Source organism: Schistocerca americana, chromosome 4 (assembly GCF_021461395.2).
Source record: "Schistocerca americana isolate TAMUIC-IGC-003095 chromosome 4, iqSchAmer2.1, whole genome shotgun sequence".
NCBI classification, from domain to species: Eukaryota; Metazoa; Arthropoda; class Insecta; order Orthoptera; family Acrididae; genus Schistocerca; species Schistocerca americana.
Genome location: NC_060122.1, coordinates 483,450,248 through 483,476,809, shown reverse-complemented (window position 1 = coordinate 483,476,809; position 26,562 = coordinate 483,450,248). Strand labels below are relative to the sequence as shown.

The 26,562-nt window shown below is 41.2% G+C and overlaps 1 protein-coding gene across 1 annotated transcript in view; it reads left to right on the top strand.

The window, feature by feature from the left end:
• Nucleotides 1–26,562, top strand: part of LOC124613568 (inhibitory POU protein-like) — a 470,716-nt gene that overhangs the window by 276,789 nt on the left and 167,365 nt on the right. Inside the window, exon 2 of the mRNA XM_047142283.1 lies at nt 368–481. Within this exon, the coding sequence (XP_046998239.1) occupies nt 368–481 (114 nt within the window). The remainder of the gene's footprint in view (nt 1–367; nt 482–26,562) is intronic.

Below are 26,562 nucleotides of genomic sequence, written 5' to 3'. Positions count from 1 at the left end.
CCTCACAGGTGTCATCTACTGGGGCGCCAAGGAGAACAATGTTTGAATCTATTAAATGAGTCATTTACAAATCAAATTTTCTTGAGATTCCAGATGCGACAAGTGGTTAAATATCCGCGAGTTTCAGACGAATGTTTCTCGGCTTTTGCCAAGTAGTGGCTCGAAGACTCTTGTCCGAAAACTAGAGGGTATGTAACCACTTGACAAGGTTGGAAGCTCGAAAAAATTTTAATAGTTTATACCGCCCTGAGACCATGCATGCGTACACGAGCCGTTTGCAGTGTATCTTGCCTCTGTATGTCTGCTTGAGCTGGGTAGGCGGCCGGCACGAAGTACTAAATGCAGGTCCCGTTTCTCTTGTTGGCAGCACTACATGCGGGAGGTGCAGCCAGCTACCTCAGCCCCCCACAACATTGCCGTCTGGGATGGAGCCCGGTTCGTCCACGCCTCTCTACATCCCTCCGATAACGGCAAAGAAAAAGTGCGTCAATACCAGTTGCTATTCAGTTCTTTCCTATTTTTATTAACTATCCAATAATTATCACTTTTTCGGTAAATAGATTAGAACTTTAAATCCCATTTATTGGGAGCCCCGCCTAGGAGTAGTAGGGTTTCTTTTCTATGACTTCTCTCACGACATTTTCCGTTTCATTTATCATTTACAGATGAAGAAAGCATAAACAAAACTTTTTGATCGGGTGCATCAGCGGATGTCCTCGTATATGTTCTTATTATCAACAATATTTTCAAAATGGTTCAAATGGCTCTGAGCAGTATGGGACTTAGCACCAGAGGTCATCATTCCCCTAGGACTTAGAACTACTTAAACCTAACTAGCGCCTAGAACCGCTCGGCCACACCGACCGGGAACAATATTTTCTCTAAATTGTTGCGTCGAATCGCTAGATCAGTCTCAAAGTAATTAGTGATATGCAGGTGCACTGACTTCACTGTCCCATTACAAATAAGTGATTATGAATATGGAGACATTAAAGCACCTGGGCAAAACCAAAGACGAAATAGGAGAATTCAAAATAATCTCGGTCTGTTCGTCCACGAGACGCAGAACACGGCAGACACCGATGCACAGGTTGATACCCTCTTCCTAGACTTTTAGAAGGCGTTCGATAAAATTCCGCACACCCACCTAATGAACAAAATACGAGAGCACGGAATATCAAACCAACAGTGTGACGGGATTCAAGGGTTTCCACCAAATAGAACACAGCGTGCATTCTCAGCGGAGAGAAACCTTCAGACGTATAAGTCACCTTGGCAGAACCCTAAGAGAGTGTTAATGGAACATAACTTTTTTGTATCCACACACCGTATAAAATGGATATATGAGGTGTGTATTTATGTATGTTACACATCTTCTTCTAAATCACTGGACTGATTTCAACCAAACTTAGTACACACATTGCTTACTGTCAAGCAAAAATCGCTGTTGGAGTAATAACCACTTACTCGTCATAGTTCAAGAGATGTGACGTCATAAACACGGAGATGTGTGAAAAAGTATCGCGCCAAGCATGACGTTTAACTTCACTAAATCTTTTCTACTAACTCTACTCGCAGCATATTTCACAGACAGTATCCACAAATTCCGCTGAATGTACCTACGCAAATACATCATTTTACGACACACAAATAGATATGACGTGACAAACACTGAGATGCGTGAAACAATATCGCATCATGCATGAAGTTTTAATTCATTTATTCTCTACTACTCACAAGGAAAACTCCACAGTGGTGCGAACGACCTTACCTATACGGTGATGTAGGTTAAGATCCCAGGTATCACATACTGCAGCCATTCACCCTGGTGGGCCCACGCTTGCGAGTAACTGACGCCAAAAATTCGTAATTTTGTATGATACTCAATAATATTAAACAAGCTGTATCATATAATCTGCTTACGCGGTACAATGGACAGAATCTCAGTTTCATATGCGGGAGGTTGTGGGTTTAGAATCTCGTCAGATGTAAAAGGATTTTTTTTAAATCTTTACCGAAATTAATTCGGTCATTATTTTTATTCAATTAATTGGTTCAAACGTAATTTATTTAATTTTACTCCTGTGCCACATTATTTTTTTATCACTGTATGAACTTTTTTTCATTTCTTTCATTTTTTTCTTTGTGTTATTCTTTTTCCAGACGGAATTTTTGTAAATATTAATTTAGTTATATTTACCTATTATAATATTCAACTGCTTGAAAATTTCGATCTATCAGTTAAAAAACGAAGTAGTCTAAATTTGTGCAATGGTGTGAAAAATTTATTTTTGTTACCAGGTGTGTAATTCTTTTGCATGGAAATCTTAGTACAAACACTCAAAACATAACCTAAATCCCAACTGCACTAAGGACAAAATAACGCAGATGAAAATTTAAATGAAAGACTGGTTTATAAGTAAAACGAAATTCAAACAAAACAAGAAATAGTTACAATTAACGCAATAATGTGGACGAAAACGACAGGGTGATAAAATAAAATAAATGAAATAGAAATTAATACGTAAAATTAATTAAAAACACATGAACGAATATTTCAGGTGGAGAAAGAATGAGAGGAGGAAAAAATGAGAGCAAATGAAGAAGCCGATATTACGATTAAAAATTATGTGGCAACAGAACGGACTTAAAAAAATTACATTTAAATCAATTAATTTAATATAAATGATAATCAAAGTAATTTCGATAAAGATTAAAACGATTGACAAGATTCGAACCCACAACCTCCTACATGTAAAGGCTGTTATCCTATCAACCTACATAAGGTACTTTTTTAACGCTATTGATATCACACAAAATTCCGAATATTTTTTCAATTACTCACAAACTAGGCCCACCAGGGCGAGTGATTGCAGTGTGTGATACATGGAATCTTAAGGTACATCACCGTATATATAGTTTCAAAAAGTCGATCTCTGCTTGTAAGGCACTCCTACTGCCTAGTCAACTTAAGGAAATCGCTGACACCTGGTAGCGCTTTTGACAGTTTCCAACTAGGAAGCGCAAGCGGCTGTAGGCGAAAACAATAGCCGTCTATAGAAGAAGAGTCGTCTATAAAGAGGCGTTTCAGTAGACATGTTTACTAAATCGCATTTTAGACACGTAGTGCATCTGTACTTATACGTATGTACATTATGCATTGTTCTTTGTACGGCTGTTTCTTAATTTCAAAAGTGTTTCCACGAATGTATGGAAAGGAATTTTTTTCGATATTACACTACACTCACTGTCCATCTTCTGCTTCCGTTTCTAATAGAAAATTGTCAAAATGAAAAACGGGGCAGTGGCAGGTTTGTCAGTAACTATGATTATAAATGACTTACTGCATAGCGTCGGAAGTTCCATGAACCTTTCGTAGATGGTGATGTGTACAGAAAACTCGCAACGCTAGAAAAATTATAGCAAATGTAAAGGATTGACGCTTTGTGTGAGGATTGGCAGTTGACCCTCAACATGAATGTTAGGTACAGCCCACAAGTAGGCAAGGAAAGTCATTATTGTATGATTAGACAATTCGGGAATAATCACAGGAAGTAGTTATAAGGGTAAACTGTCCAGGAGTATGCATGTTGAGCGATTTAAAGTGGAAAGACTACATAAAACTAGTAACAGTTAAGGCATAACCAGACAGATTCGTCGGAAGAATCCTCAGGAAGTGTTGTTCGCATACAAAAGATGCACCTTGTAAAAACTTCGTTCGATCAATACTTGAATGTTGCTCATCAGAGGAGAAAAGCAGCGCGTTTCATTACAGGTCCATTTAGTACGCGTTAAAGAGTCACAGAAATTTCTAGGAAGTCCAGTCGCAGACGCTAAGAGAGAGGCATTTTGCTAGAGGAGTCAACACACTGCTTTCTCGTATACGTGTATTTCGCGAAAAGACCGTGAAGATAAAGTTATAGAGCTTCAAGATCACACACTGGCTTACTAACAATTTTTCTTCCCCTGAACCATTAGCGACTGGAACAGAAAATGGGGTAAGTGGCAGTGGAATAAAGTTCCCTTCGCCATACGCAAGAAGGTGGCTTGCAGAGTTCAGGTGTCTGTAAATTTCGCATTAATACAGATAGCACAGGTGAACAGAACACCCCATGGAATAAAACATACAATTTGTTTCGTTCTTATTTTACAGGAGATACTCGAATTAGAAACAACCGACAGGTGCTGAGGCCAAAAACTGCTGGTCAATACGTACCCCAAGTATTTTATAACATTCAAGATGTTTGGTACTGCAGCAACGAAGCTGCTGGTGAAAAGGAAAGGGAGTAAAGAGATTTGGGTTTAGCTTTGCGTCGACAACCAATTCATTAAACACGGAGAAAAACCCGGGATAAGACTGGTATGAATACAGAAATCGGTCGTGTTCTTTTTAGGAGAATCATCCCGGCATTCGCATCAGTCGATTTAGGAAAAAAAAAACCTAAATCAGCGTTGTCGGACGTGGATTTCAAGATCTTCCCAACCAAATGCAAGTCCGGGGTCTCAATCAGTGCATAACTTCCGTGGTGGGTGTTTTTGTTTTGTTTTACGTCAAGGCGGTAGGGTCGTTTGACGTGATGCTCATGAAGGGTTCCGAAACGAAGAAGTCAAAGAGCAACGAATCACCTAATCGTGGTGGCCAGCATGGAGTGGACCAACGTCAATAATATCTTAATGAGGGTACCCACTTTGTGAGAGTCGTGAAAAACTTCATACAAGGGAGAAGGATGGACACCACAGTACCCGTCTGCTACCCTACGCATGAAATAACTGTGCCCGAGTTCGTAAAAATCCCGTAAAACTTCATGATCACAAGGCTTACAACAGAAATTTATTCCTTTCCATGCTGCCAGAACGGGCATCCCTTGCCACACCCACTGCTACTTGACAGAGTTGAAAGATGGCATTTCCTGAGTCACTGGGTTTGCCAACGGAAATTGTTGTCTTTGTTCCCACACACACATGTGTCGGCACACATTTTCAGACTACCAGCTGCACCTACAACTCGGTTTTGTGCAGACCGCAACGCCTTCGAAAACCACTTGCGAGGCTTTCTTAGTCTCTCACTCGCTCTGTGCAAACTGCCAGTCCTACAGATACAACCCTTTTGTAGGAAATTTTGTACAGTTGAGTTTTTTACTGGTACACGTTCTCGCTGGAGGCCGCAGTTTTCGAGATATTCAACAAAAACGCGTTTGAAGATCACTTTTGTACGTTTTCTTGTGTATTTTGAAACTACGGCCTCTAGTAAAAACGCATTACAGTGCAAACTTTAATTACATTAAATTTCCTACAAAAAGGTCCTGGTGATACAAGTTCGTGAAATCCAGTACAATAAAATTTTAATCGTTTCACTTTGGCTGTTGCTTAATTAACAAGTATTTACTTTATTACGTTTGGCAAATTTTGGCCTTGCAAGCCATTCTCAAGTGCTACAGGTACCAACAACATGTCGTTGTCCAGCGTCGATGCCGCTCAAGCTACACGCCTGAGTCGGCATCTATGACACCATCTCACATTCACAAAGTGTATCTGGGAAAGAAATGCTACACTTGGCTTCCTCTCCTTGCTTGATCATTGGAATGACTCAGACTCAAAATAGCAATAATCCTCGGTTTGACTGTTTAAAGCAAATTACACAGCACATTATTAGTTACATAGCCACCTGCCTCAATCCACCTCCTCCCCCTCCACATCAAACCCGTCATCCATGACAGACTGATCTGCATGAAGCTCAAGATCTACAGACATTAAAAAAGTTTTGTATCACAGAGGTTCTCAGAACTCCTGAAGATAGACGTTGACTGTGGATATCGTATCACAGTCAGTCCCTTTGACAGTTCAGAGATGTCACTAAACCCGCCCAAAGACGTAAACAACCATGCACGAACAGCGTCTATTAGACAGAGGGAATCCGACAGCCGATCAGTTACAGTCATTCCACCAGGAAGGAGGTACATGGCTCGTGTTGTCTGTAGTTCAGCCATGCCTGGACGGTCAATACCGCGGTTCGATCGCGCCCGTATTTTTACTTTGTGCCAGGAATGGCTGTCAACAAGGGAAGTGTCCAGGCGTTTTGGAGTGAACCAAAGCGATGTTGTTCGGACGTGGAGGAGATAACAGAGAGACAGGAACTGTCGATGCCATGCCTCGCTCAGGCCGCCCAAGGGCTACTACTGCAGTGCATGACCGCTGCCTACGGATTACGGCTCGGAGGAACCCTGACAGCAACGCCACCATGTTGAATAATGCTTTCCGTGTAGCCACAGGACGTCATGTTACGAGTCAAATTGTGCGCAATACGCTGCATGATGCGCAACTTCACACCCGACGTCCATGGCGAGATCCATCTTTGCAACCACGACACCATTCAGCGCGGTACAGATGGGGCCAACATCATACCGAATGGACCGTTCAGGATTGGCATCATGTACTCTTCACCGACGAGTGGCGCATATGGCTTCAACCAGACAATCGCCGGAGACGTGTTTGGAAGCAAACCGGTCAGGCTGAACGCCTTCGACAAACTGTCCATCGAGTGCAGCAAGGTCGAGGTTCCCTGCTGTTTTGGGGTGGCATTATGTGGGGCCGACGTACGCCGCTAGTGCTCATGGAAGCCGCCGTAACGGCAGTACGAGACGTGAATTCCATCCTCCTACCGAAAGTGCAACCATATCGGCAACATATTGGCGAGGCATTCGTCTTCATGGACGAGAATTCGCGGCCCCATCCTGCACATCTTGTGAATGACTTCTTTCAGGAAAACGACACCGCTCGACAGGCGTGGCCAGCATGTTCTCCAGACAATAACCCTTTCGACATACCTGGTATAGATTGAAAAGGGCTGTTTACGGACGACGTGACCCACCAACTACTCTGAGGGATCTACGCCGAACCGCCGTTGAGGAGTGGGACAATCTGGACCAACAATGCCTCGATGAACTTGTGGATAGTATGCTACGACGAATACAGTCATGCATCGATGCAACAGGACGTGCTACTGGGTATTAGGGGTACCGGTGTGTACAGCAGTCTGGGCCATCACCTCTGAAGGTCTCGCTGTATGGTGGTACAACAGGCAAAGTGTGGTTTCCATGAGCAATAAAAAGGGCTGAAATGATGTTTATGTTGATCTCTATTCCAATTTTCCGTACAATCTTCAGAACTCTCGGAACCGAGGTGATACAAAACTTTTTTTGATGAGTGTATATTGAGTACCAGTGATCGTTGTTACTTGTCAGCAATGGAGCTATTCCTATTATTTCAAAAACTAAGTTTTCGCAAGTTTTAATTAAACCGTTATGTTCTTAAGAATTTTAAATTTTATAAGGTTTCAGTCTATATTTTCCTACTAAATAGACAGTTATTAATGTTTAATTCACAATGGTTCCCCAAATCAAGAGTTATACATTCCATTAAAAGAGAAAGGTTTACATAAGCAAAACAATACATCAGTGCCTAATTACACTGGCAGTTTACATAGTATGGAATCATTTGAATTTATTTCCAGATAGAAAATCACCAACTTAGAAGTGTTCAACATGGCAGTATGTAGAAACATTTACATCTGCGTCACACCAACAATTTACTACTTCGAACAGCTAACTAAAAAGATATATGTATCACAGAAATTCTTTTACGTAACAAATAACTTACTTATCAGTATTCATTTCTTTGAAGTTATTGTAAAAGTTTATGATTAACGGTTTAAATTCAATGAGTTCAGACTGAACTAAAATAGAATAACGAAATTTCTGGATAATCGATTATACGAAAAAGTTAAGTTTTTTAAAAAAATAAATAAAATTAATATTATTTATGTCAGATTCATCATTTGAACACATTTTGTATATAAGTGTACAACAATATTTGATTGATGTCGTTAAAACTATATCAAACGTGAAATTGTAGTAATTTACATGTTTGTATCATGCAGTAAATTAATTAAGTGTATCAACTAGTCCACTTCCTTAACTACATCGACATGTGCAATATGTAGCAGAAGATGAGCTATTGACCAATCACATTAAAAGATGGAACACGAGGTCGGATTGTGGAAGAAAACAGGCAGCACGAACCATCCTAGTAATCGCTTTAAACGATTTAGGAAACCAAAGAATTTCTAAATCTGGATGTCTGGACAGGGATGCGAAATGCCACTTCCTCGAATAAGAGTCTGCTGTGTTACCAAAACCATTTCATGTGTTTCTTTTTGATAATAACAGGACTAATGAGAGCAGATACTAGTTTTCTGACAAAGTTATTTAGCTTTCGTTAATTTAAGACTGCAGTTTTTCAAGAGCACATATTTCTGAGACGATATTAGTAGGATACGAATTTGCACCCTTCTCTAAAATGAACTGTTACATCAATGTGTTATAGAATCACGACAAGTAGGATGATACGAGAGCGTGTAGCTGCAGCTTTTTCACGCTTTCCCTAAATCTCTTCAAGCAAAGGCCGTGATGAGCCTGTTGGAATAGTTACGGTCGACTTTAACGCTACTTTTTTCGAATTCGAACATATGCTCAGACCGTAACGACTTCGTTATCGACAGGATGTCAAACACTGCTCTTCTTTCCTTCTTTTTAGAGACAATGACTGTGGTCTAATAAACAGATGGTCACTGACATGTCCGGAATGCCGTTTCATCATATTATTTGTTGGTTTTTTCATCGTTCTCATTATTAGCAAGCAACGGTGATAGTGAAGAAATTCCTCGGAGGACACTTCCATGTAAGAACCCCAAAGCAATACCCGTGTAACATGTTTTTCCTTGGCTTTCAGCATTTAATGGCCATTTATCCAGCTAAAAGGTAGGCTAAATAACGAACATACAGTACAAAACATAAAGTGATGACGTAGTATGATAACTCATAGAAGCGAGTTTAACAAAGGTTCTTTGAAGCTTACTATTGTTTTGTATGTATTACACTGAACAATAGGTTTAGTTAATTTAAATGAAAAGATTGAGGAACAATATGACAATATTAACTTTTAACAATGGTGTTATTACACAAATATAAATACACAAATACATGTAAACAAAGGCTGTTGGTATATTGTGTAAAATTTTACATTGTAGTGGACTGCGATAGTTGTTCTGTTGCCACACATTTAAGAAAGATAGCGAAAATAAATAGAAACAATACAGATACAAATGTTCTAGGTCTGAGATGAAATAGCTGTAGATGTAAAATAGATATCAACAAGAAAACACTGTTGACATATTCCCAGTGATGCGTTAGTACTACAAAGGTATCTACGTAGCTTGTCAGATTTTTAAACACTCCTTATTAAGTGAGGGATTACTCAAAGAAAGCAGAATGGCAGCTCTTCTGGGGAGAGCCTACCTTCAGACAATGTAATTGGTGCTAAAACAACTGTCTTTTCCTCTCTCATTTCACACGTGAAAAGAGAATGCTACTGATGCTGCTTTCTGTCATATTCGTTCAATCACAGAACAGAGTTGCATTCATTGCAGTGTGGAGAATGTCCATCGTAAAACTTTCATGGTTGAATCTAATGCTGTATTAGTGGATATTAGCCGCCTGGGTAGATGAATATCGTGAAACACGGGTATACATGGAGTAATAGGCTGAATATACACATAATATATAACCCTGGATAAGTCCGATGCTATCCAGCACTTTTACCATTTTTGAAAGGCATTATGTGTACCAATATCACACAATTCAGAAGGTGAAAGCTTAAAGTCGATCAGAGTTCTGGGTTTTATGGCTGCTTGAACAAGACAATGATTTCTCTATTACGAAAAGAGTTGCTGGGTGTTTTTTAACACACAGAAACTCTAACATTTGGGTTTAAATTTCACACTGGATGCACTGCCAAATGATTGATAAGATGAGGTTGCTTGTTTTGGAACTTCACTTCTTATGCCCTAGTGATTTCAAAACTGACATCGAATCGGATGGAATGAGGACCCTGGCACTTGAAGGGATCTAACTTATATTAAGGTATGCTTCCACAGAAAATAACGAAGTTTCTTTCGACAATTTAAACATCTAGAAGACTTGTGTTTATGAACAGAGAAACACGTCCTACAGTTTCTCCCTCCAGTGAATTAGAACCACCGGTATATACGTAATTAGTTGATGCTAATGTTCGTAGTGTGTTTCCGTAAATTTAATAAATACAACAGATACACATAACAGAGACTTAAGTCATCAATAACATATTCTCCTTCGCTGTTTACAACAGTCTGCCAACCCTGGGGTAACTTTTTGATTCCGCGACAGGAGAAATCATGTGGTTTTGCGGCGAAGAACTCGTCGATCCATGTTCGGAGAGCATTTTCGTCCGGAAAGGAAATTCCTCAACGGTTGTTCGATAGAGAGCGGAAAAGGTGAAAATCTGAGGGCGTAATATCAGGTGAATACGGTGGATGCGAAATCACTTCCCAACGCAGCTCCTGTTATTGTCAGACAAGCAGAATGTGAGCGTGTATTATCGTGGAGTGGTATCTTGGTCGTTTAGCATGGCTGAGGTCTTCAACACGTTTCAGTTGTTGACAGCAAATGTTAGCAGTGATGGTTACACCTTGGGGAAGAAATTCTTAATATGCCACACCGTCGCTGCTCAACCAGATGCATAACATTATCTTTTGTGTATGCTCGTTCGTCTTTGTACGGGAAATGGCTGCTTTGTTTGGGCCCAGCCATTTCAACCATTGGATTGTTTTTCTCATGTTAGCATGAAGAAACGCCTACCAATTAGCAGTAACGACACAGAAAAAAATAATCGAACCAATTGGCGACGAGCATGCAGGGATGTACATATGGCCACCTACTGATTTTTGCGATTTTGGCTTAGAGCATGCGGTACCCACACATAATATTTTTGAACGTTCCCCACTGCACGCGAATGTCACACAACGATGGAATGATCACAGTTAATCACTGTTGCCAGTTTTCGAGGACACTGACATCGATCGTTGTGTGTTAATGCGTTTAGACGATCACCACCAAACACCGAAAGTCTACCTGAACGTGGAGAGCCACTAATGTCAAAACGATTCTTTTCGTACCATGATCTGTATGGTTCAAAATGGTTCAAATGGCTCTGTGAGCACTATGGGACTTAACATCTGAGGTCATCAGTCCCCTAGAACTTGTTGTTGTTGTTGTTGTGGTCTTCAGTCCTGAGACTGGTTTGATGCAGCTCTCCATGCCCTAGAACCTATAACTACTTAAACCTAACTAACCTAAGGACATCACACACATCCATGTCCGAGGCAGGATTCGAAACTGTGACCGTAGCGGTCGCGCGGTTCCAGACTGAAGCGCCTAGAACCTCTCGGCCACACCGGCTGGTCATGATCTGTACGGTGGTATTACCCCATACAATACGCAAATTTTTCTGTCGTCCGCTTCCATCACCCCTGCACTGAACTCAAAAAGGTATATCGAAGCCGCGCGGATTGAGGTGCCACGTCACGGATTGCGCGGCCCCTCTCTGACATGTGTGTGTGTGTGTGTGTGTGTGTGTGTGTGTGTGTGTGTGTTGTTCTTAGCATAAGTTAGTTCAAGTAGTGTGTAAGTCTAGTGACCGGCGGTCTCAGCAGTTTGGTCCCTTAGGAATTCACAGACATTTGAACATTTTTTTGATTTGTCGTAAATATTCCGATATCTCCAACTAGCACTTGATTTTCCAGCGTTCATAGCTCCACTCACTATTTCCATGGGCCTATGACAAAGCGACAATTTGTAAACTCAAATAGCAATAACTACAAAAAAATTACAATCGATAAATAAACTGATAGCACCCGGAATACCAACATGCCAAACAAAAATGCTACGAACTTATGCATGAAACTAATTCAAATAGTACGGCCGTTTCTAGTATACTTGGCGCATTACATTACGACAAAATAGTGGATTCTCGGCTAGTAATGTATCGTCTAGATGCATATGCACTTCATGGGAGAGCACTGATATTTGTGCGTAAGGATTGGAAACAAACATGTGCTCAGAATTTTTATTGACAGGTGACCACAGCGTTCCAAGGCTACTCATTAGATCTCGGTACCTTGAAATGGCTCACTTTTCTAAGTGGGAACCTCAACTGTGAAACAATGTAACCCGGGACTAAGTGCCCGCATTGTGATCGCGCGCCGAAGTGTCGGCGGACTGCGGTCAGACCGCAAGCCTCGAAGCCTGGCCGCCCGTCATCAGGCCAAATGGCGCGGCCCAGTCTGGCGGGAAGGCGTCATGTGTCACGGGGCGCTGGCTGCGCCGCGGCGCGGCTCCTCGCACAATTACTCTAATTACCGTCGCGGGCCTCGGTGGACAATTAAGGCGGCGCTGCGGCCACGGTGCCGACGCGCCAATCCCACAAATTGCCTACACACGGCTCTAGCCGCGGGATCGTCTCTCACCAGCCTCGCAGCGAGGACCTAACACATCCCGCAGGGTCCTGCTCGCTTCCCCACCCTCAAACACGAATGCACTGTAAAATTATAAAATCACTGCGTGAAGTGACTCCAACACCTACTCTATTAACAAGACTGATATTACAAACATTATACAGCCCTCTCAAGGACGTTGATATCCGATTCTTCTGAGTGGGGAGAAATCACTTGTACAGTTCCACAAGACGTTATCTTAGATCCACTACCATATCTCGTATAAACTGACGGAAAAACAAATCGCAACACCAAGGAGTCGTACGACATAAACCAAAATGGATAAGCGTATTTCTGCATCTGAAAGATGTCGTATATTCAAATTTCGCGCAGGTGGTATAAAAGTGGTGCTAGGAGGACGATGCAAATAAGATTTGCTTTAAGTATTCGCTGCGTTAGTTACCACTGAGACGGGACGTGTGTGTTGGTGGTAGTCAAGAATGCCTTTAAGACTACAAAGACGCCATTATCAACACCCCACAGAGGTCGTGTAATAGGCTTGCGAGAAAATGGATGTCCCTTCTGCAATATTGCAGAAAATTTAGCAGGAATGTAGCCACTGAGCATGATTGCTAGCAGCTGCTCGAGAATGTACGGTCGCAAGAAAAAAATGTTCAAATGTGTGTGAAATCTTATAGGACTTAACTGCTAAGGCCATCAGTCCCTAAGCTTACACACTACTTAACCTAAATTATCGTAAGGACAAACACACACACCCATGCCCGAGGGAGGACACGAACCTCCGCCGGGACCAGCCGCACAGTCCATGACTGCAACGCCCTAGATCGCTCGGCTAATCCCGCGCGGCTACGGTCGCAAGAATATCGGGCTCTGGATGGTCACGTGGTATTACCCGGAGGCAAGGCCATCATGCTCGACGTGTGGATCTGGCACATCGTACTGTATCTGCAGCAGCAATTTGAGGATCAGTTGCAACCACACAAAGAACTGTTATAAATCGGTTACTTCAAGGACAGGTGTCCTATTGCGCGCATTCTACTGGCCCCAGACCACCAACATTTGCGACTTAAATAGTGTCAAGAAAGAGCTCATTGAAGTGAACGGTGGAGGTCTATTGTGCTTTCTGACGAAAGCTAGTTCTGCCTCGGTGTCAGTGAAGCCGTGTGTTGGTCAGAAGGAGGCCAGTTGAGGGCCTACAACCAACCTGACTGCGTGCTAGGCACACTGGAGTTATTCTCTAAGATGCGATTTCGTATGATATCAGTACTCTCGTGGTTACCTCACAGACCCTGAATGCTAATTTGTGCGACAGTCTGCTGATTAGACCTTTTGTGCTGCCACACACGGACAGCGCTCCAGGGAGTGTTTCCCAACAGAATAACGCTCTCTCAGATACCGCTGTTGTGACACAACATTCCCTACAGAGTGTCGACATATTCCCTTGGCCTGCACGAACTCCAGATCAGTCTCCAGTCGAGCTTATATGGGTCATTATCGGGCAACAACTCCAGCACAATCAGGGATAGTTTACATTGACCGACCAGGTGCAACTGGCATGAAACTCCATCCCACCAACTGACATCTTGCATTTGTCAAACACACTGCACGCACGTTTGCATACTTGCATTCAAAATTCTGGAGATTACATCGGTTTTTAATGTACCAGCATATCACATTTGCAGTAGTTTATCTCGAGCGTACTTTAATCTGTGATTTTGCAATGTTAATAACTTAAATATGCTACGTAACAAAATGTAATCCCGAAATTTCGTTGCTCTATATTAATTTTTGCTTTTGAGATATTTTTCGTTCAGTGTATTATGCCCCTTTCATTCAGCAATGGCGTATGGAATAATGTTCTCGGGTAACTCATTTTTAACAAAGGAAGTTTTCAGTTCTTTGGCACACGCTGTAAGAACCACCTTGTAGACATTTGTTTCAGGAGTCAGACAGTGTGATTACTACTTCCCGCTAGATTTATTCCCTCATGAGACTTGTGTAAGTGATCCACTACGATTCGAAAAAGATAACGATCATTTTATTTTTCTCGTCTCACCAGAGACCACCCTTCACTACCATGGCTTAAATTGTTCCCTGTTCTTTCTTGTCTCTATATTAATGTTAATAACTTACTCGTATTTCTGAAAGCTTCGTTAGTCACTGAAATTCTTATTTTAATATTCATTATACCTCTGTTGTCGGCTGTTACGTAACTGCCCAAGAACTGAAATTCCTAAGCTTGCGTTAGTTTCTTATTTCTTATCTTAATGTTTCGCCTTAATTGTCTATTCGATTTATGCATCACCATTACTTCAGTGTTTTTTTGTGCTTACTTTTAGTTTGGGGTTGTCCAGTGGAACAGACAAATTTTTTAACATAGAACTGAGACACTTTTCAAAATATGCTAAGAGTGCTACCATGAGTACTACACCACCATAAAATCAATTACTATGCAATTGCTTAACATTAATTTGGATCCCTTTATTTGTTTTGTACTTTCCACAAATAAGGTAAATAAATATGGACAGATAGGACAGCCTCGTCGGATACCTCTTCTTATCATAGCCTCTTTCTCAGTGCCATTGATACTTGCTCCTGGTTTTTGTATGGACTGAGAAACTATCTTTTATCTGCCTATTCCAGTTTTATTCACTCTTCCGAAGAGTATCTTCCATTCCGATCTATCAAAAGCCTTCTCTAGATTAATGATGCATCTTACAGTTTCCTGAGCACCTCAATTTTTCTTTCCATGATCATCTGTAGTGTCATTCTAACTGCCTTCGTCTGCTTTCTTTTATTAAATTCTAATTGCGCTCCTCCTCTATCACGGTTAATCTTAGGTTTCAGTCTTTCCTTAACACTATTCGGTGGAATTCTTGAAGAATGTCTTAGTAATGCTAAGTTTCTGTAACATGAGCGGCCTTTGGGATTTCCTTTCTTATGTATGGCAATTGTTTTATTTTTTATTAATTCCACTAGTAATTTTCCAGTCTCATATCAAACACAAGTAAATTTCTACCGGTGTTCTTTCGCTTTTCATTGCGCTTATGCAATCTCAATCTTCTCTCATCTTCTCCTTCACATAATTTTTTAATGTGTTCTTAACACCTACCTGCATACCGCTGGAAGAGATAAAAGAAATGGTGCAGACCTAATGGATTTTCAACATTTTGATGAGATTAAATTTTTATTTATGTATAAACTAGCTGAAATTTCCTGGCAGATTAAAACTGTGTGCCGGACCGAGACTCGAACTCGGCACCTTTGCCTTTCGCGGGCAAGTGCTCTACCAGTTGAGCTATCCAAGCACGACTCACGACCTCTCCTCATAGCTTCATTTCCGCCAGTACCTCGTCTCCCACCTTCCAAACTTCACAAAAGTTCTCATGCGAAACTTGCAGAACTAGCACTCCTGGAAAAAGGATACTGTGGAGACGTGGCTTTGCTACAACGTGGGGAATATTTTCAGAATGACAATCTCATTCCATATAAACCAGCTTTTTACCCTCAGCTTTGTCCATGTACACATATGTCACATATATTACACACATCTCCTACTCCCGCTCTCTCTGTCCATCATATCTTACACCCTCTCTCTGCACAGCCTTCTTCGTCTATTCACATAATGCTAATAACGCATTCCAATACTACCTACATAACATGCTAGTCTTGCAGGGCAGCTTTGATGTCTGGGCTTACTAACCTTTTTGGCCCACCCCATGCCCGCACCACTCTTACTGGACGGATAGGCAAGAAAGCAAGTTAATACTGTATTGTCAACCAGTTCTGAACTATGTTTAAAATTTCAGGTCTCTAACTCATCGGGAAGTTAATTTGAAATTAAGTGCAAAATTTGTAGCCAACAGACAGAAAAGAATAACCATGTGTGTGCCACCTCTAGCCACCTTGCAAAGCGGTACTACGGAAATTTTTTCCGTATTATCAGTTCTAACTATGAAAATTAAAATAACCACACAATAATGTCTTTCACACACAAAAAAAATGCTAGTGAAAAGGTTACAATGTGGTCCAGCTATCTCGATCGAACGCATCATAAATGAAGTTCCTGTAGTGTTGACAGATTGCCAACACTACGCACATTATTTAAGGGAGGCGGCCATTAAGCAAGCAGGCGGACTTGATGGTCTGAAACAAGGTACTCAATGAAAGCTATAAAGAAAAGTACGTAGCTACTGGAATACTTAACTTTAATCCACCATTTGTATACAGCGTTCTTGATGAGACATTTCATACGATAACTATCAAACTATGTAAGGCTAATGGCGCCTTGCTAGCTCGTAGCCATGGACTTAGCTGAAGGCTATTATAACTATCTGCTCGGCTAATGAGCGATGCTTCGTCAGTGTAGTCGCTAGCAATGTCGTCCGCACAACTGGGGCGAGTGCTATTCCGTATCTCGAGACTTGCCTTGTGGTGGCGCTCGGTCTGCGATCACACAGTGGCGGCACGCGGGTCCGACATGTACTAAATGGACCGCGGCCGATTTAAAGCTACCACCTAGCAAGTGTGGTGTCTGACGGTGACACCACAGTTCCTACGTGTCGTAAGCATTAATCGGACGATTTGCGTGAGGAACGACTCGACGACGCTGACAGTGAGAGGTGTGGTGGCGCGGCGCTCGCGGCGCCTGCAGATCGCGGAGAAATCAGTCAGGAGGGAGCCGCTCGCGCGCCCGTGGAGACCGCATTAACTATTCAGCGGAGACACCTCTCGCCGGCTCTTCTGGCCTCGCGGCGCGCAGATTGCGCGTGGCGTGACGTCATAAGCCATTTCGCGGAGCCCGCATGCAACGCGGTCCGCTTTTAAAAAGTCCTGGGGCATCAAGCTCGCGTCCACTCGCGAGGCGTACGCAGGGAACGTGCACTCTGAGCTGGCGAGTTTCCCTTCTGCACAAATTATCCTAAGCACGCCACCTCCCCTCCCTCCCCCCCCCCCCCCCCACCCATTCCCATAAGAGTGCCTCATCACCACAGACATTTCTTTGTATCGCTTTCGCTTTTTGGTAAGCTGTCTGATGATCAATACAGGCGTAATAAGAGGCGCACCAACGACTATAAAAAAGTTGGAGACATTTGTATTGTCAGCAGAGAAGAAACTACAGAGAACGGTGCTTTCAAGTGAGCTAAGTGACTTCGAACGTGGATTAGTGACGGTATATCGTCTCAAGAGATTTGTAGAACTACCGTAGACTATCGTAGATTATCGTGAGTAAACATCGTAACCGCGTTATCTGTACTTTAGGCGTGTTGCATACCTATCAGCGGTTACCTCATTTCGATCGCTTTTTTTTCCCGCATACGATCGGTGTTTCACTGTTGCCTCTAGAAACCGGAGGCGGTGGACCGTACACGAACTGAGGATATATAAAGGACAGCGTAACCTCAGGAACGTTTTTGTGCTAGATAGTTATCCTGTCTGTTACAGTACTTATAGTAAAACCGTAACTGTCAAAGTGCAAAACAAAAACATACCAAACATCTGTGAGATTTGAAGCTTTCCCGGTGTACATGTTGTTCCACAAAACTTGGGGACAACTGCCGGATGTTTGCAACTTCCTGCCACAATATTTCGGCGTATTTCTTAAAATTAACTAAACAACGTATTGCGAATAAATAGGCGAAAACATCCACAAGCTGCGACAAAGACGCAAATAAAGATAGTCACCCAGGAAGTACAGAACATCTTTTTTCATTCTAGTCAATGATCACAAATTGTCCTCAGACTATGGATTTCTGTTCACAATAACCATCTCGAGATCTGATTAAAACCGACGAAGCCTCGTATTATCCTTAATATCATCAAGCCAAAGTGGCAAAACATTAGGCGTCTCCTGTTTGGATCAAATCGCAAGATGGGCATTATGGACCAAAATCGAATGTGTGAGGGCAATTTTTGTGCGTTCATTGTCTGGAATTAAAGGAAGAAATTTCATTGTTCTTCGATTATATTATTTCGTAGCAGTACTCGACCGGTGCAACCTACAGAGAAATGACCACATCACACACCAGATGCCTAGCTATGAAGCAATGGAAGAATATTAAGGAAATGTAATTCATCCACACTTCTAAAACCGATTGTTGAGTGTTGCTCATTAAATTAGTTATTTAGTTAATTACATGTAAATTGAACGATTCTTTTATCGAAATGATGTGGAACGAGTCACGCAACTACACTTAAAACAGTTTTTATTTTTTATTTTATTTATTTATTTTTTCCGGCTAAGAGTTTTTGAGTAGAAATTCCTTATCAGTGGAATAGCAGAGTTGTCTAGAAGTAAAGAGAAATGATTTTAAATTAGATTTAAAACTTGCTTCGCTACGTGTTAGACATTTTATATTATTGGGAAAATGATTAAAAAAATTTATTGCAGCATACTGAACTCCTCTATGAGTCACTCACAACTTTAACAACGGGTAGTAAAAATCATTTTTCCTTCTAGTGTTGTAGGTATGTACATCAATGTTCTTCTCAAATTGTGATAAATTATTTATGACGAATTATAAAAAAATGGTTCAAATGGCTCTGAGCACTATTGGACTTACCTTCTAAGGTCATCAGTTCTATAGAATTAGAACTAGTTAAACCTAACTAACCTAAGGACGTCACACACATCCATGCCCGAGGCAGGATTCGAACCTGCGACCGTAGCGGTTGACGAATTACACTAGGGAAAATATGTATTGTGACGGCGCAGTTAAAATGTCTAGCTCCATGAAGAGGTAATTACTTGATGTCCTTGGTGAACACCCAATATTATTCTTACACTTCACTTTTGTGCTGTCAGTATTTTCTATGTGATGAGTTATCCCAGAAAATTATCCTATACGACTCTGAGTGTAAATAGGCAAAACATGTCTGGAGACTGATATGTTTGTTTCATCACTATGAGTCATTTCTCAGGTTAAATTTATAGAAGAAATACAAAAAATTTAACAACAAGCGGGATCGGTTAGTAAACTCGAGAACGTTGTGGAGATGCGCAACGACTCTAGTGGCAGACGCTACAAGAGAGCTGTTGTGTATCACGGAAAGATTTGCTGCAGAAATTCCGAAACTGTGCTTTCCACGAAGAGTCGAGCAAGATATTACTTCCTTCTGCATACGTCTCGCGTAATTGCCACGACGAGAGAATCGGGCCGAATAAGAGCTCATACGAAGATTTAGCGGAAACCTTCAGTCGTACTTCCAGACACCTTCCGCGAATGGGACTAAAGAAACGGTAATAAATGCAACAATAAGAAACGTCCTCTACCTAAAGTTCATGGTGATTCGAAGAGAATAGTAGTAGCAATCTGTAGATATACGTAGATTCAAGTGACATATGTTTTTCAGAAGACCTGTTCTAGTCTGACAGGCGCATATCCTGCTAAACGTGTGCGGACAGTATGCAAGCCGGTCGCTTGATAACCGCCATTTTATTCCCCTTTCTCCCCTCCCACTCCACGGCCTTCCATCTTCGCGTGGGGTCGCACCGCCGCGCATGCGTATCATAACAAGTCCCCGTATAATACATATGACGAGCACTTTGCAGTGCAAATCACCGACGCAATACCTTTACCGCGGCCCGTAATAGTCCTCAAACAACACGAAGTGTTTGAAGGCAAAACAGAGCCTGTTGTGGCCACGGCTCGCCGTGCCTGCACTAATACACGCCGCAAATACGGGCCCTTTGATTGCCAACGCCTTGTTTAAACTAGCTTTCTCACGCCAATACGTTCCCCAAACTTGATTTACATTCTCAAACAGTGCTCATTAACCTGGCAGCGGATTTCAGTCATTCACAGAGTCTGCTGCGGTAGCGCAATTACATTTTCAATTACTCTCTGTACAGTTCTTGGAGAAACAGAACCCTGTTTTTCGCTGCGTGTCGTCGTTCCGATGTAACTTGCAAACGTTATAGTTAGCAAGATAATGTTTATTATGGTTCAAGCTTTCCACGTAAAATCGTCAATAGAAACGTTACTCGCACTGTCATCGGCACATTTGCTCAGTATCCATTCGTCATTTTAGGCAGAATAATTTATCGCGATGTGAGTACTCTTGATGAGAATCAGCCCCCTGGAACTAAAACACTATCTTCGCAAAAGACAAGGTTTTCAAATGGGAAATAGCAAACTATGGGTCCCCAAAATTCTGTAAATCCTGGTTTAACCCTTGAACACTGATAGCAGGAAAGCGTTAACATTGTTACTAAAACATCGTAAATTTTAGTGCTCTATATTTTACTCAAAGGAAATCATAATTTACTTAATTACAGCTGTAAGGTATGACACATACAAAGTAAGTACAAAATGTCCTGTTTTACGCCCAATACTGACAACACCAGACTGGCGGGAACCGCGAATTGGTACCATCTGCATTCGTAAATTTTACGAGGGTTTAGTAATCTAGGGTGAATAATATTGACTTTGCCAAATATTTTTTTCCTTCAAGTTCTGCAAAACAAAAGAGATTGCTTCACCCTAGATTACTAGACTCTCGCGAATTTTACAATTGCAGTAGGGTATAAAACATGAAATTTTGTTCTTTATACTATTGGAGATCTGAGAGTTGTAATTAAGTAATGCATAACTTATAAATTATGTCTTCCTTTGAATAAAATTTGGAGAAGTAGTATTTACGATGGTTTAGTGGCAATGTAGTATTTTACCAACTTTGGTGTTCTACGGTTAATGCTATGGGAGGGAAGGGGTTTTCGTTTACTAGTGTAAATGTATCAAACTAAACTTTTCTCGATGTTCTAGCTAGTCTGAGGCGCCTCTCTATGAATTCCTCTCCTTTGTGCCAATCTCTTCATCTGGGAGTTGTACTTTCGTCCAACGTCCTAAGTTCTTTGTTGGATATATTTCAACCCCTGCCTTCTCCTTACAGCTCCATCAAGTACCACTGAAGTTATTCCTCGACCTATCAACCTCTCACTATTTCTCGTCAATTTTTCCGCATGTTCCTCTCCTCGGCGATTGTAGGAAGAACCTCCTCTTTCTTATTAGTCTATCCAATTTTCAACATTCTATACCACAAAATCCAAAACGTTTCGATTATCTTCTTTTCCACTTTTCCCACAGCCCATGATTCACTTCAATACAATTATGTGCTCAAAACGTACGTCAAATATATCTCCTATACTAAAATAAAAGCTCGTAGAATGTGGCGGGTAAAGTAAATGGATGAATTGCTGAAAAACAAACATAAAATTCATGTAGATAAGCTAATGATTTAACAAACAACTTTATTTACTACGTTTTATCGTATGGTACCACGAAATATTATTCCAGTGAGCTTAAAACAGGAAACATTATGCACTCAATAACGAATAAAAAGCTGTGGAGTTCAGTTATAGTCATAAATAATCGTACGGCATCGTAGCTATTATTGTCACTTAGCGCCAGCCACAAATTGTGAATAGTTAGTTTCATTATAAACCATGATAATAACAATTGTGTAGGATCAGATTCAGTTCACGTAACATATACAGGGTGTGTCACGTAAGAAGTAACATCCTTTGTATTTCGTGAACTGTTCAAGATACTGAAACGAAGTTTTCGGCAACTGATCGTACGCTAAGGAACGGCATACGAGAGCGTTTGAGAAGACAAGTATAGTGGTACAAAGTTTGTTAATTTTGACGCTGAAACTCTTCGCAAAAGAATCCGAGGAATATTCTAAAATGTCAAGCCAAGTCAGCTATAATCAACTGTTGCATTGTTAACACGCCTTATGTCAGGCTACGCTGTTTTATCAATCTTTCCGATTGTTTACTTGTCTGTACTGCAGAACTTGGAGGGTGGTGTCATTTATCGGCAGGTCATTTTTGCTTCAACGTTATTAGCATGCAGACATGTACACCTGTGAGAAGTTGAAGATGCAACTTTTACACGATGAATTTCAAAGAAATGCTGCCGAAACTGTACGGTGGTATGGGATCGTCTATCGCGATCGTCGCTGTCTGTCGCGTCGAATTATTAGGCGATCAGTGCGAACAGGCAGCTTCAACGTCAAATAGAGGACTATGTCCCGAGCATCGACTTAAATTCCACCCTTATCATCTGTCACTAAACCAGGCACTCGGAGAAGGTAGTGCTGGCTCCGTCAGATACAAAAGCGACGACCGTGGAGTGTAGCCTATCGTATGACACCTTATTTCATCCCAGGGGTGTTGAATGAAAATAAGCATGCAAACTTTCTTGATAACATTCTACCCGTTCTTCAAGAAAACGTACCACTGGATAAGCTTCAGTATACGAAGTTCTAGCACTGGATTACCTTCCCAAAACACAGCGACACATCAGTACGTTAGCATATGTAACATGGACTTCGTCGACAGTTTTCTAGAAATTTGTCCTCCCCAGTTCACATTCTCCCCTCTTCAGCGACAAAGTTTATTAATTAAATTAGACGATTTAAGTGACACTCATCGTCTGGATCACAACACCAAAAAATAATTAATGTAGGGTAATGAAATTTCGGGAATGCATTTGTCTAGGGAACATATTTAACTGATTTACTTTGCAAGATCAGAGGTTAGTGTAAGCTCGAGATAATCCATTGTAAATGTAAAATTCTGGTACATTAACAACAGGTGCAACCACCAGAATGTTGAATGCAAGCATGTAAACGTGCATGCATTGTGATGTACAGATGCCGGATGTCAGACTGTGGAGTAGAGTTCCATGTCTGTTGCGCTTGGTCTGTCAACACGGGAACCGTTAATGCTGTTTGTGGATGATGCTGGAGTTGTCGTCGAATGATGTCCCGTATGTGCTCAACTGAGGACAGATCTGGTGATCGAGCAGGCCAAGTCTGCAGAGCATGTTGGGTTACGAGAGCGGTGTGTGGGCGAGCGTTATACTGTTAGAAAAGACTCCATAGCTGTTCGTGAATGGCAGCGCAACGAGACGTATCAGCAGACTGACGTACAAATTTGGCGTCAGGATGTGTGGGATAAAGACGAGAGTGCTCCTGCTGTCATACGAAATTGCAACCCAGACTCAATGTGTATAGGACGCAGACAGGTTGGTTGCAGGACCTCTATTGGCCTGCTTCTAAGCAACTGGCGGCCATCACTGGCACCGAGGCAGAACCGGCTTCCATCAGAAAATACAACAGGTCTCCACTCTGCCCTCCAATGAACTCTCGCTTAACACCACTAAAATCGCAAACGGCGGTGGTTTGGGATCACTGGAATGCTTGCTACGGAGCGTCTGGCTCGGAGCTGTCCTTGGAATAACCAATTTGTAACAGCTCATTGTGTCACTGTGATGCCAATTCATGCCTAAATTGCTGCAGTACGATGCGCGGGAGCCGTGCCCTCTAGGCAGTCTGGAGTGACCGTCTGGAGTCCTCTCTTCTTGCGACGGTACGTTCGCGTGATCACCACTGACAGCAATCAAATACTGTAGCTACATTCCTGCCGAATGTTTCTGCAGTATTGTAGGATGAACATCTAGTCCGTCGTAGCCCTATTACAGCATCTCTTTCAAACTGTTAGGTGTTGATAATGGCGTCTTTGCCGCCTTCAAGGTACTCTTGACTAAAATCAACTCACCACGTCCAATATCAATGGTAACTAACGTTGTCGACCGTTACAGTGTGCATTTAAAGCAGATCTGATTTGCATCCTTATAGTGGCGCTACTGGCACCAATATCATGCGACTGGATCTAAACTGGAAGTGGCATCGTCTTTCAGATTGTAACGTCCCTCGTATCTTCGGTCTTGGCTAACACTCAGCGGTAGAGGAATGAGATTGTTATTTCTTATGTATCGGTATAGACGTTACGAAAAGAACATTGATGAACTAAACTCGCGACTTGTGCGAGATACTTACTTCACCAAATGCCGTAGTTAAATCGTTTGTAATAGATGGTTTATCAGTTGCTATTTAAATATTAATGATAAGTTCAAATTAGTTCCGGCTACACCAAAATTCCCTATAGACTGGTTGTAATTTCAAATCTATAATCAGTCGTACGAGTATTATTAATTCCTAACGTCAAGGAGTTTCTATATAAGCGCCGAGCGCTTCAGTCAAATAATATCGCAGCACGTTATCTCTATAAATAATATTGTAAAACTTGAATGATACATGCGTGAATTGACACGATATTCTGGTTTATTACACAATATTAGTCAATTCCTAACAGAGCCGTGAGGAAGAAGCTTTCCCATGTGTTGGGGGGAATTATTAATTATATGCTTCATAACTATCGCCAAGTTCCACAGTCCATTAGTTATTACGAATGAAATTGTCTATCTGTGTTCACTTCCTAAATAGTATTAACTTCAGGTTATCTAATTAAAAGTCACTTCTGTCTAATATATGCAAGTCCTCTATCTGAATTTGTAATGTTGTTGCTTTAATTTGTTCTGTAAGCGGTGCTGCTAGACAATAAAAGCGGTTTAAAAGCTGTGAGCTGTCTGGGGAAGTTAACCTTGTATTACTGCGCAACTGTTTCACCAGGTATCCAGTCTAGCTTACCAAATTCCCAACCAGACTAACATTAATTATAATCCTTTAATAGTCATACGACAACCGGTGATTATATATATATATATATATATATATAAAGAGAATTTAAATAAAAAGAAATAAATCAGTTTATATTTGGAAATTTATTTTAACATTGATCATTGAAATTTCAGCATATTAAACGTGAGTCATAACTAAGCTGGTGCCTTATTTAGAACTGTGAATATGTGAGTTTGTAATCTTATGGAAAACATCAAATATGGAGCCAAGATTGGGAGACTGCATACAACACTGCATTAATAAAATAACACACGAAGAACGTTGAAAGATATGCAAGAGGAAATTAACCACAACCAACCGATTCAATTTTCACCCAAAGAAATTACGTTCGTAGCACAATCCTGTCCGTCATATAATTACCACACACTGGTATACTAAATTCATATTAACTCTTTGTGAAATCTTCCCGAAAAGAATAGCTGAGGGCTACTTTGATGATTACACCACATGCTTCACGTGGTCTACTTGGTTTACACAAAGAGTGTAACTCCACAATAATTTTGATAATTAAAATAAATTAGATCGAAAAGCAATTTACAAATGAAAAACCTCGAACTGGTTACTATCGTCTTACTATTAACCTGATGGGTCAAACAATTGTATAAGCACGTGGTACTGGTTTCACAAAGTACACCCCACGTGGGTTGAACATAAAGAAAAGTTGCTATATTGAAAATTATTGTCAAGACGAGACGTTATAATCTCACGCACATTCGCATTTAAGATTGAAGATGCTAGTTAGAGTTACAGATCAACACGTGGTTCCATACTCACAAAGTAGTGACAAAGCAACTACCGGAATATATTCTGAACTTCACACGAGAATTACACTGCGCTGCAATTTAATATAACATTAGATATTTTAGAGCTAAACCTGAAATAAAGGTGATTAAATTTTCAGTTAGGCTGAACTTAAGAAATCCATTGTCCTACGGACTTAGCAGACACGCGCTTAGCCGGAGATCTTACCACTTCAGACGCTCGCCACGGACAGACTGACCTGGTCCCTTTCTGAGGGTGGCTCACAAATACAAACGGAAGTGGCCAGAGGGGCAGCTTCCTATACCAACATGACAAGAGACGGACAGGACCATACTAAGGATAGAAACCTCTCTGCTTTTAGAAAGCGTAGCTACCTGTTCCAACGTTGGTCCTACTGTTCTCTAGCAGACAGGCTTGTCTGCTACCCTCAAGCATGCAACTAGAAATACATTTGCTCATTCATCCTCTCACACAGAAGGGAAGGGGGATGACAGTATCTTATCATATACAGTATATAAAAGAAAGCTGATGTAGGTTCCGTATGAGACTGTGTGACATGAATTACATATAAACTGTGTTTTAAAGTGTAGTAGTGTGACAGATCGTTCTTGTTTATGTGTAAAAGTAACACGTTCCACTACTCAGTCTCCTCCCAGATAGAAACGCCACAATAAATTTAGAAGAGGAATTCATGCCGTAAATGACAACAGATTTAAGAAATTAACATGAAAGGAATCCAACAGAGACCTTTCAAATTCTAAATAACGTAATATTTGAAGTCAAACTATCGTTTCACTGCGTCATAGTAGATCGCAATAATCAATTCTGAAAAAAACAATCTAACTGCGCCTACATATACGAGCTTT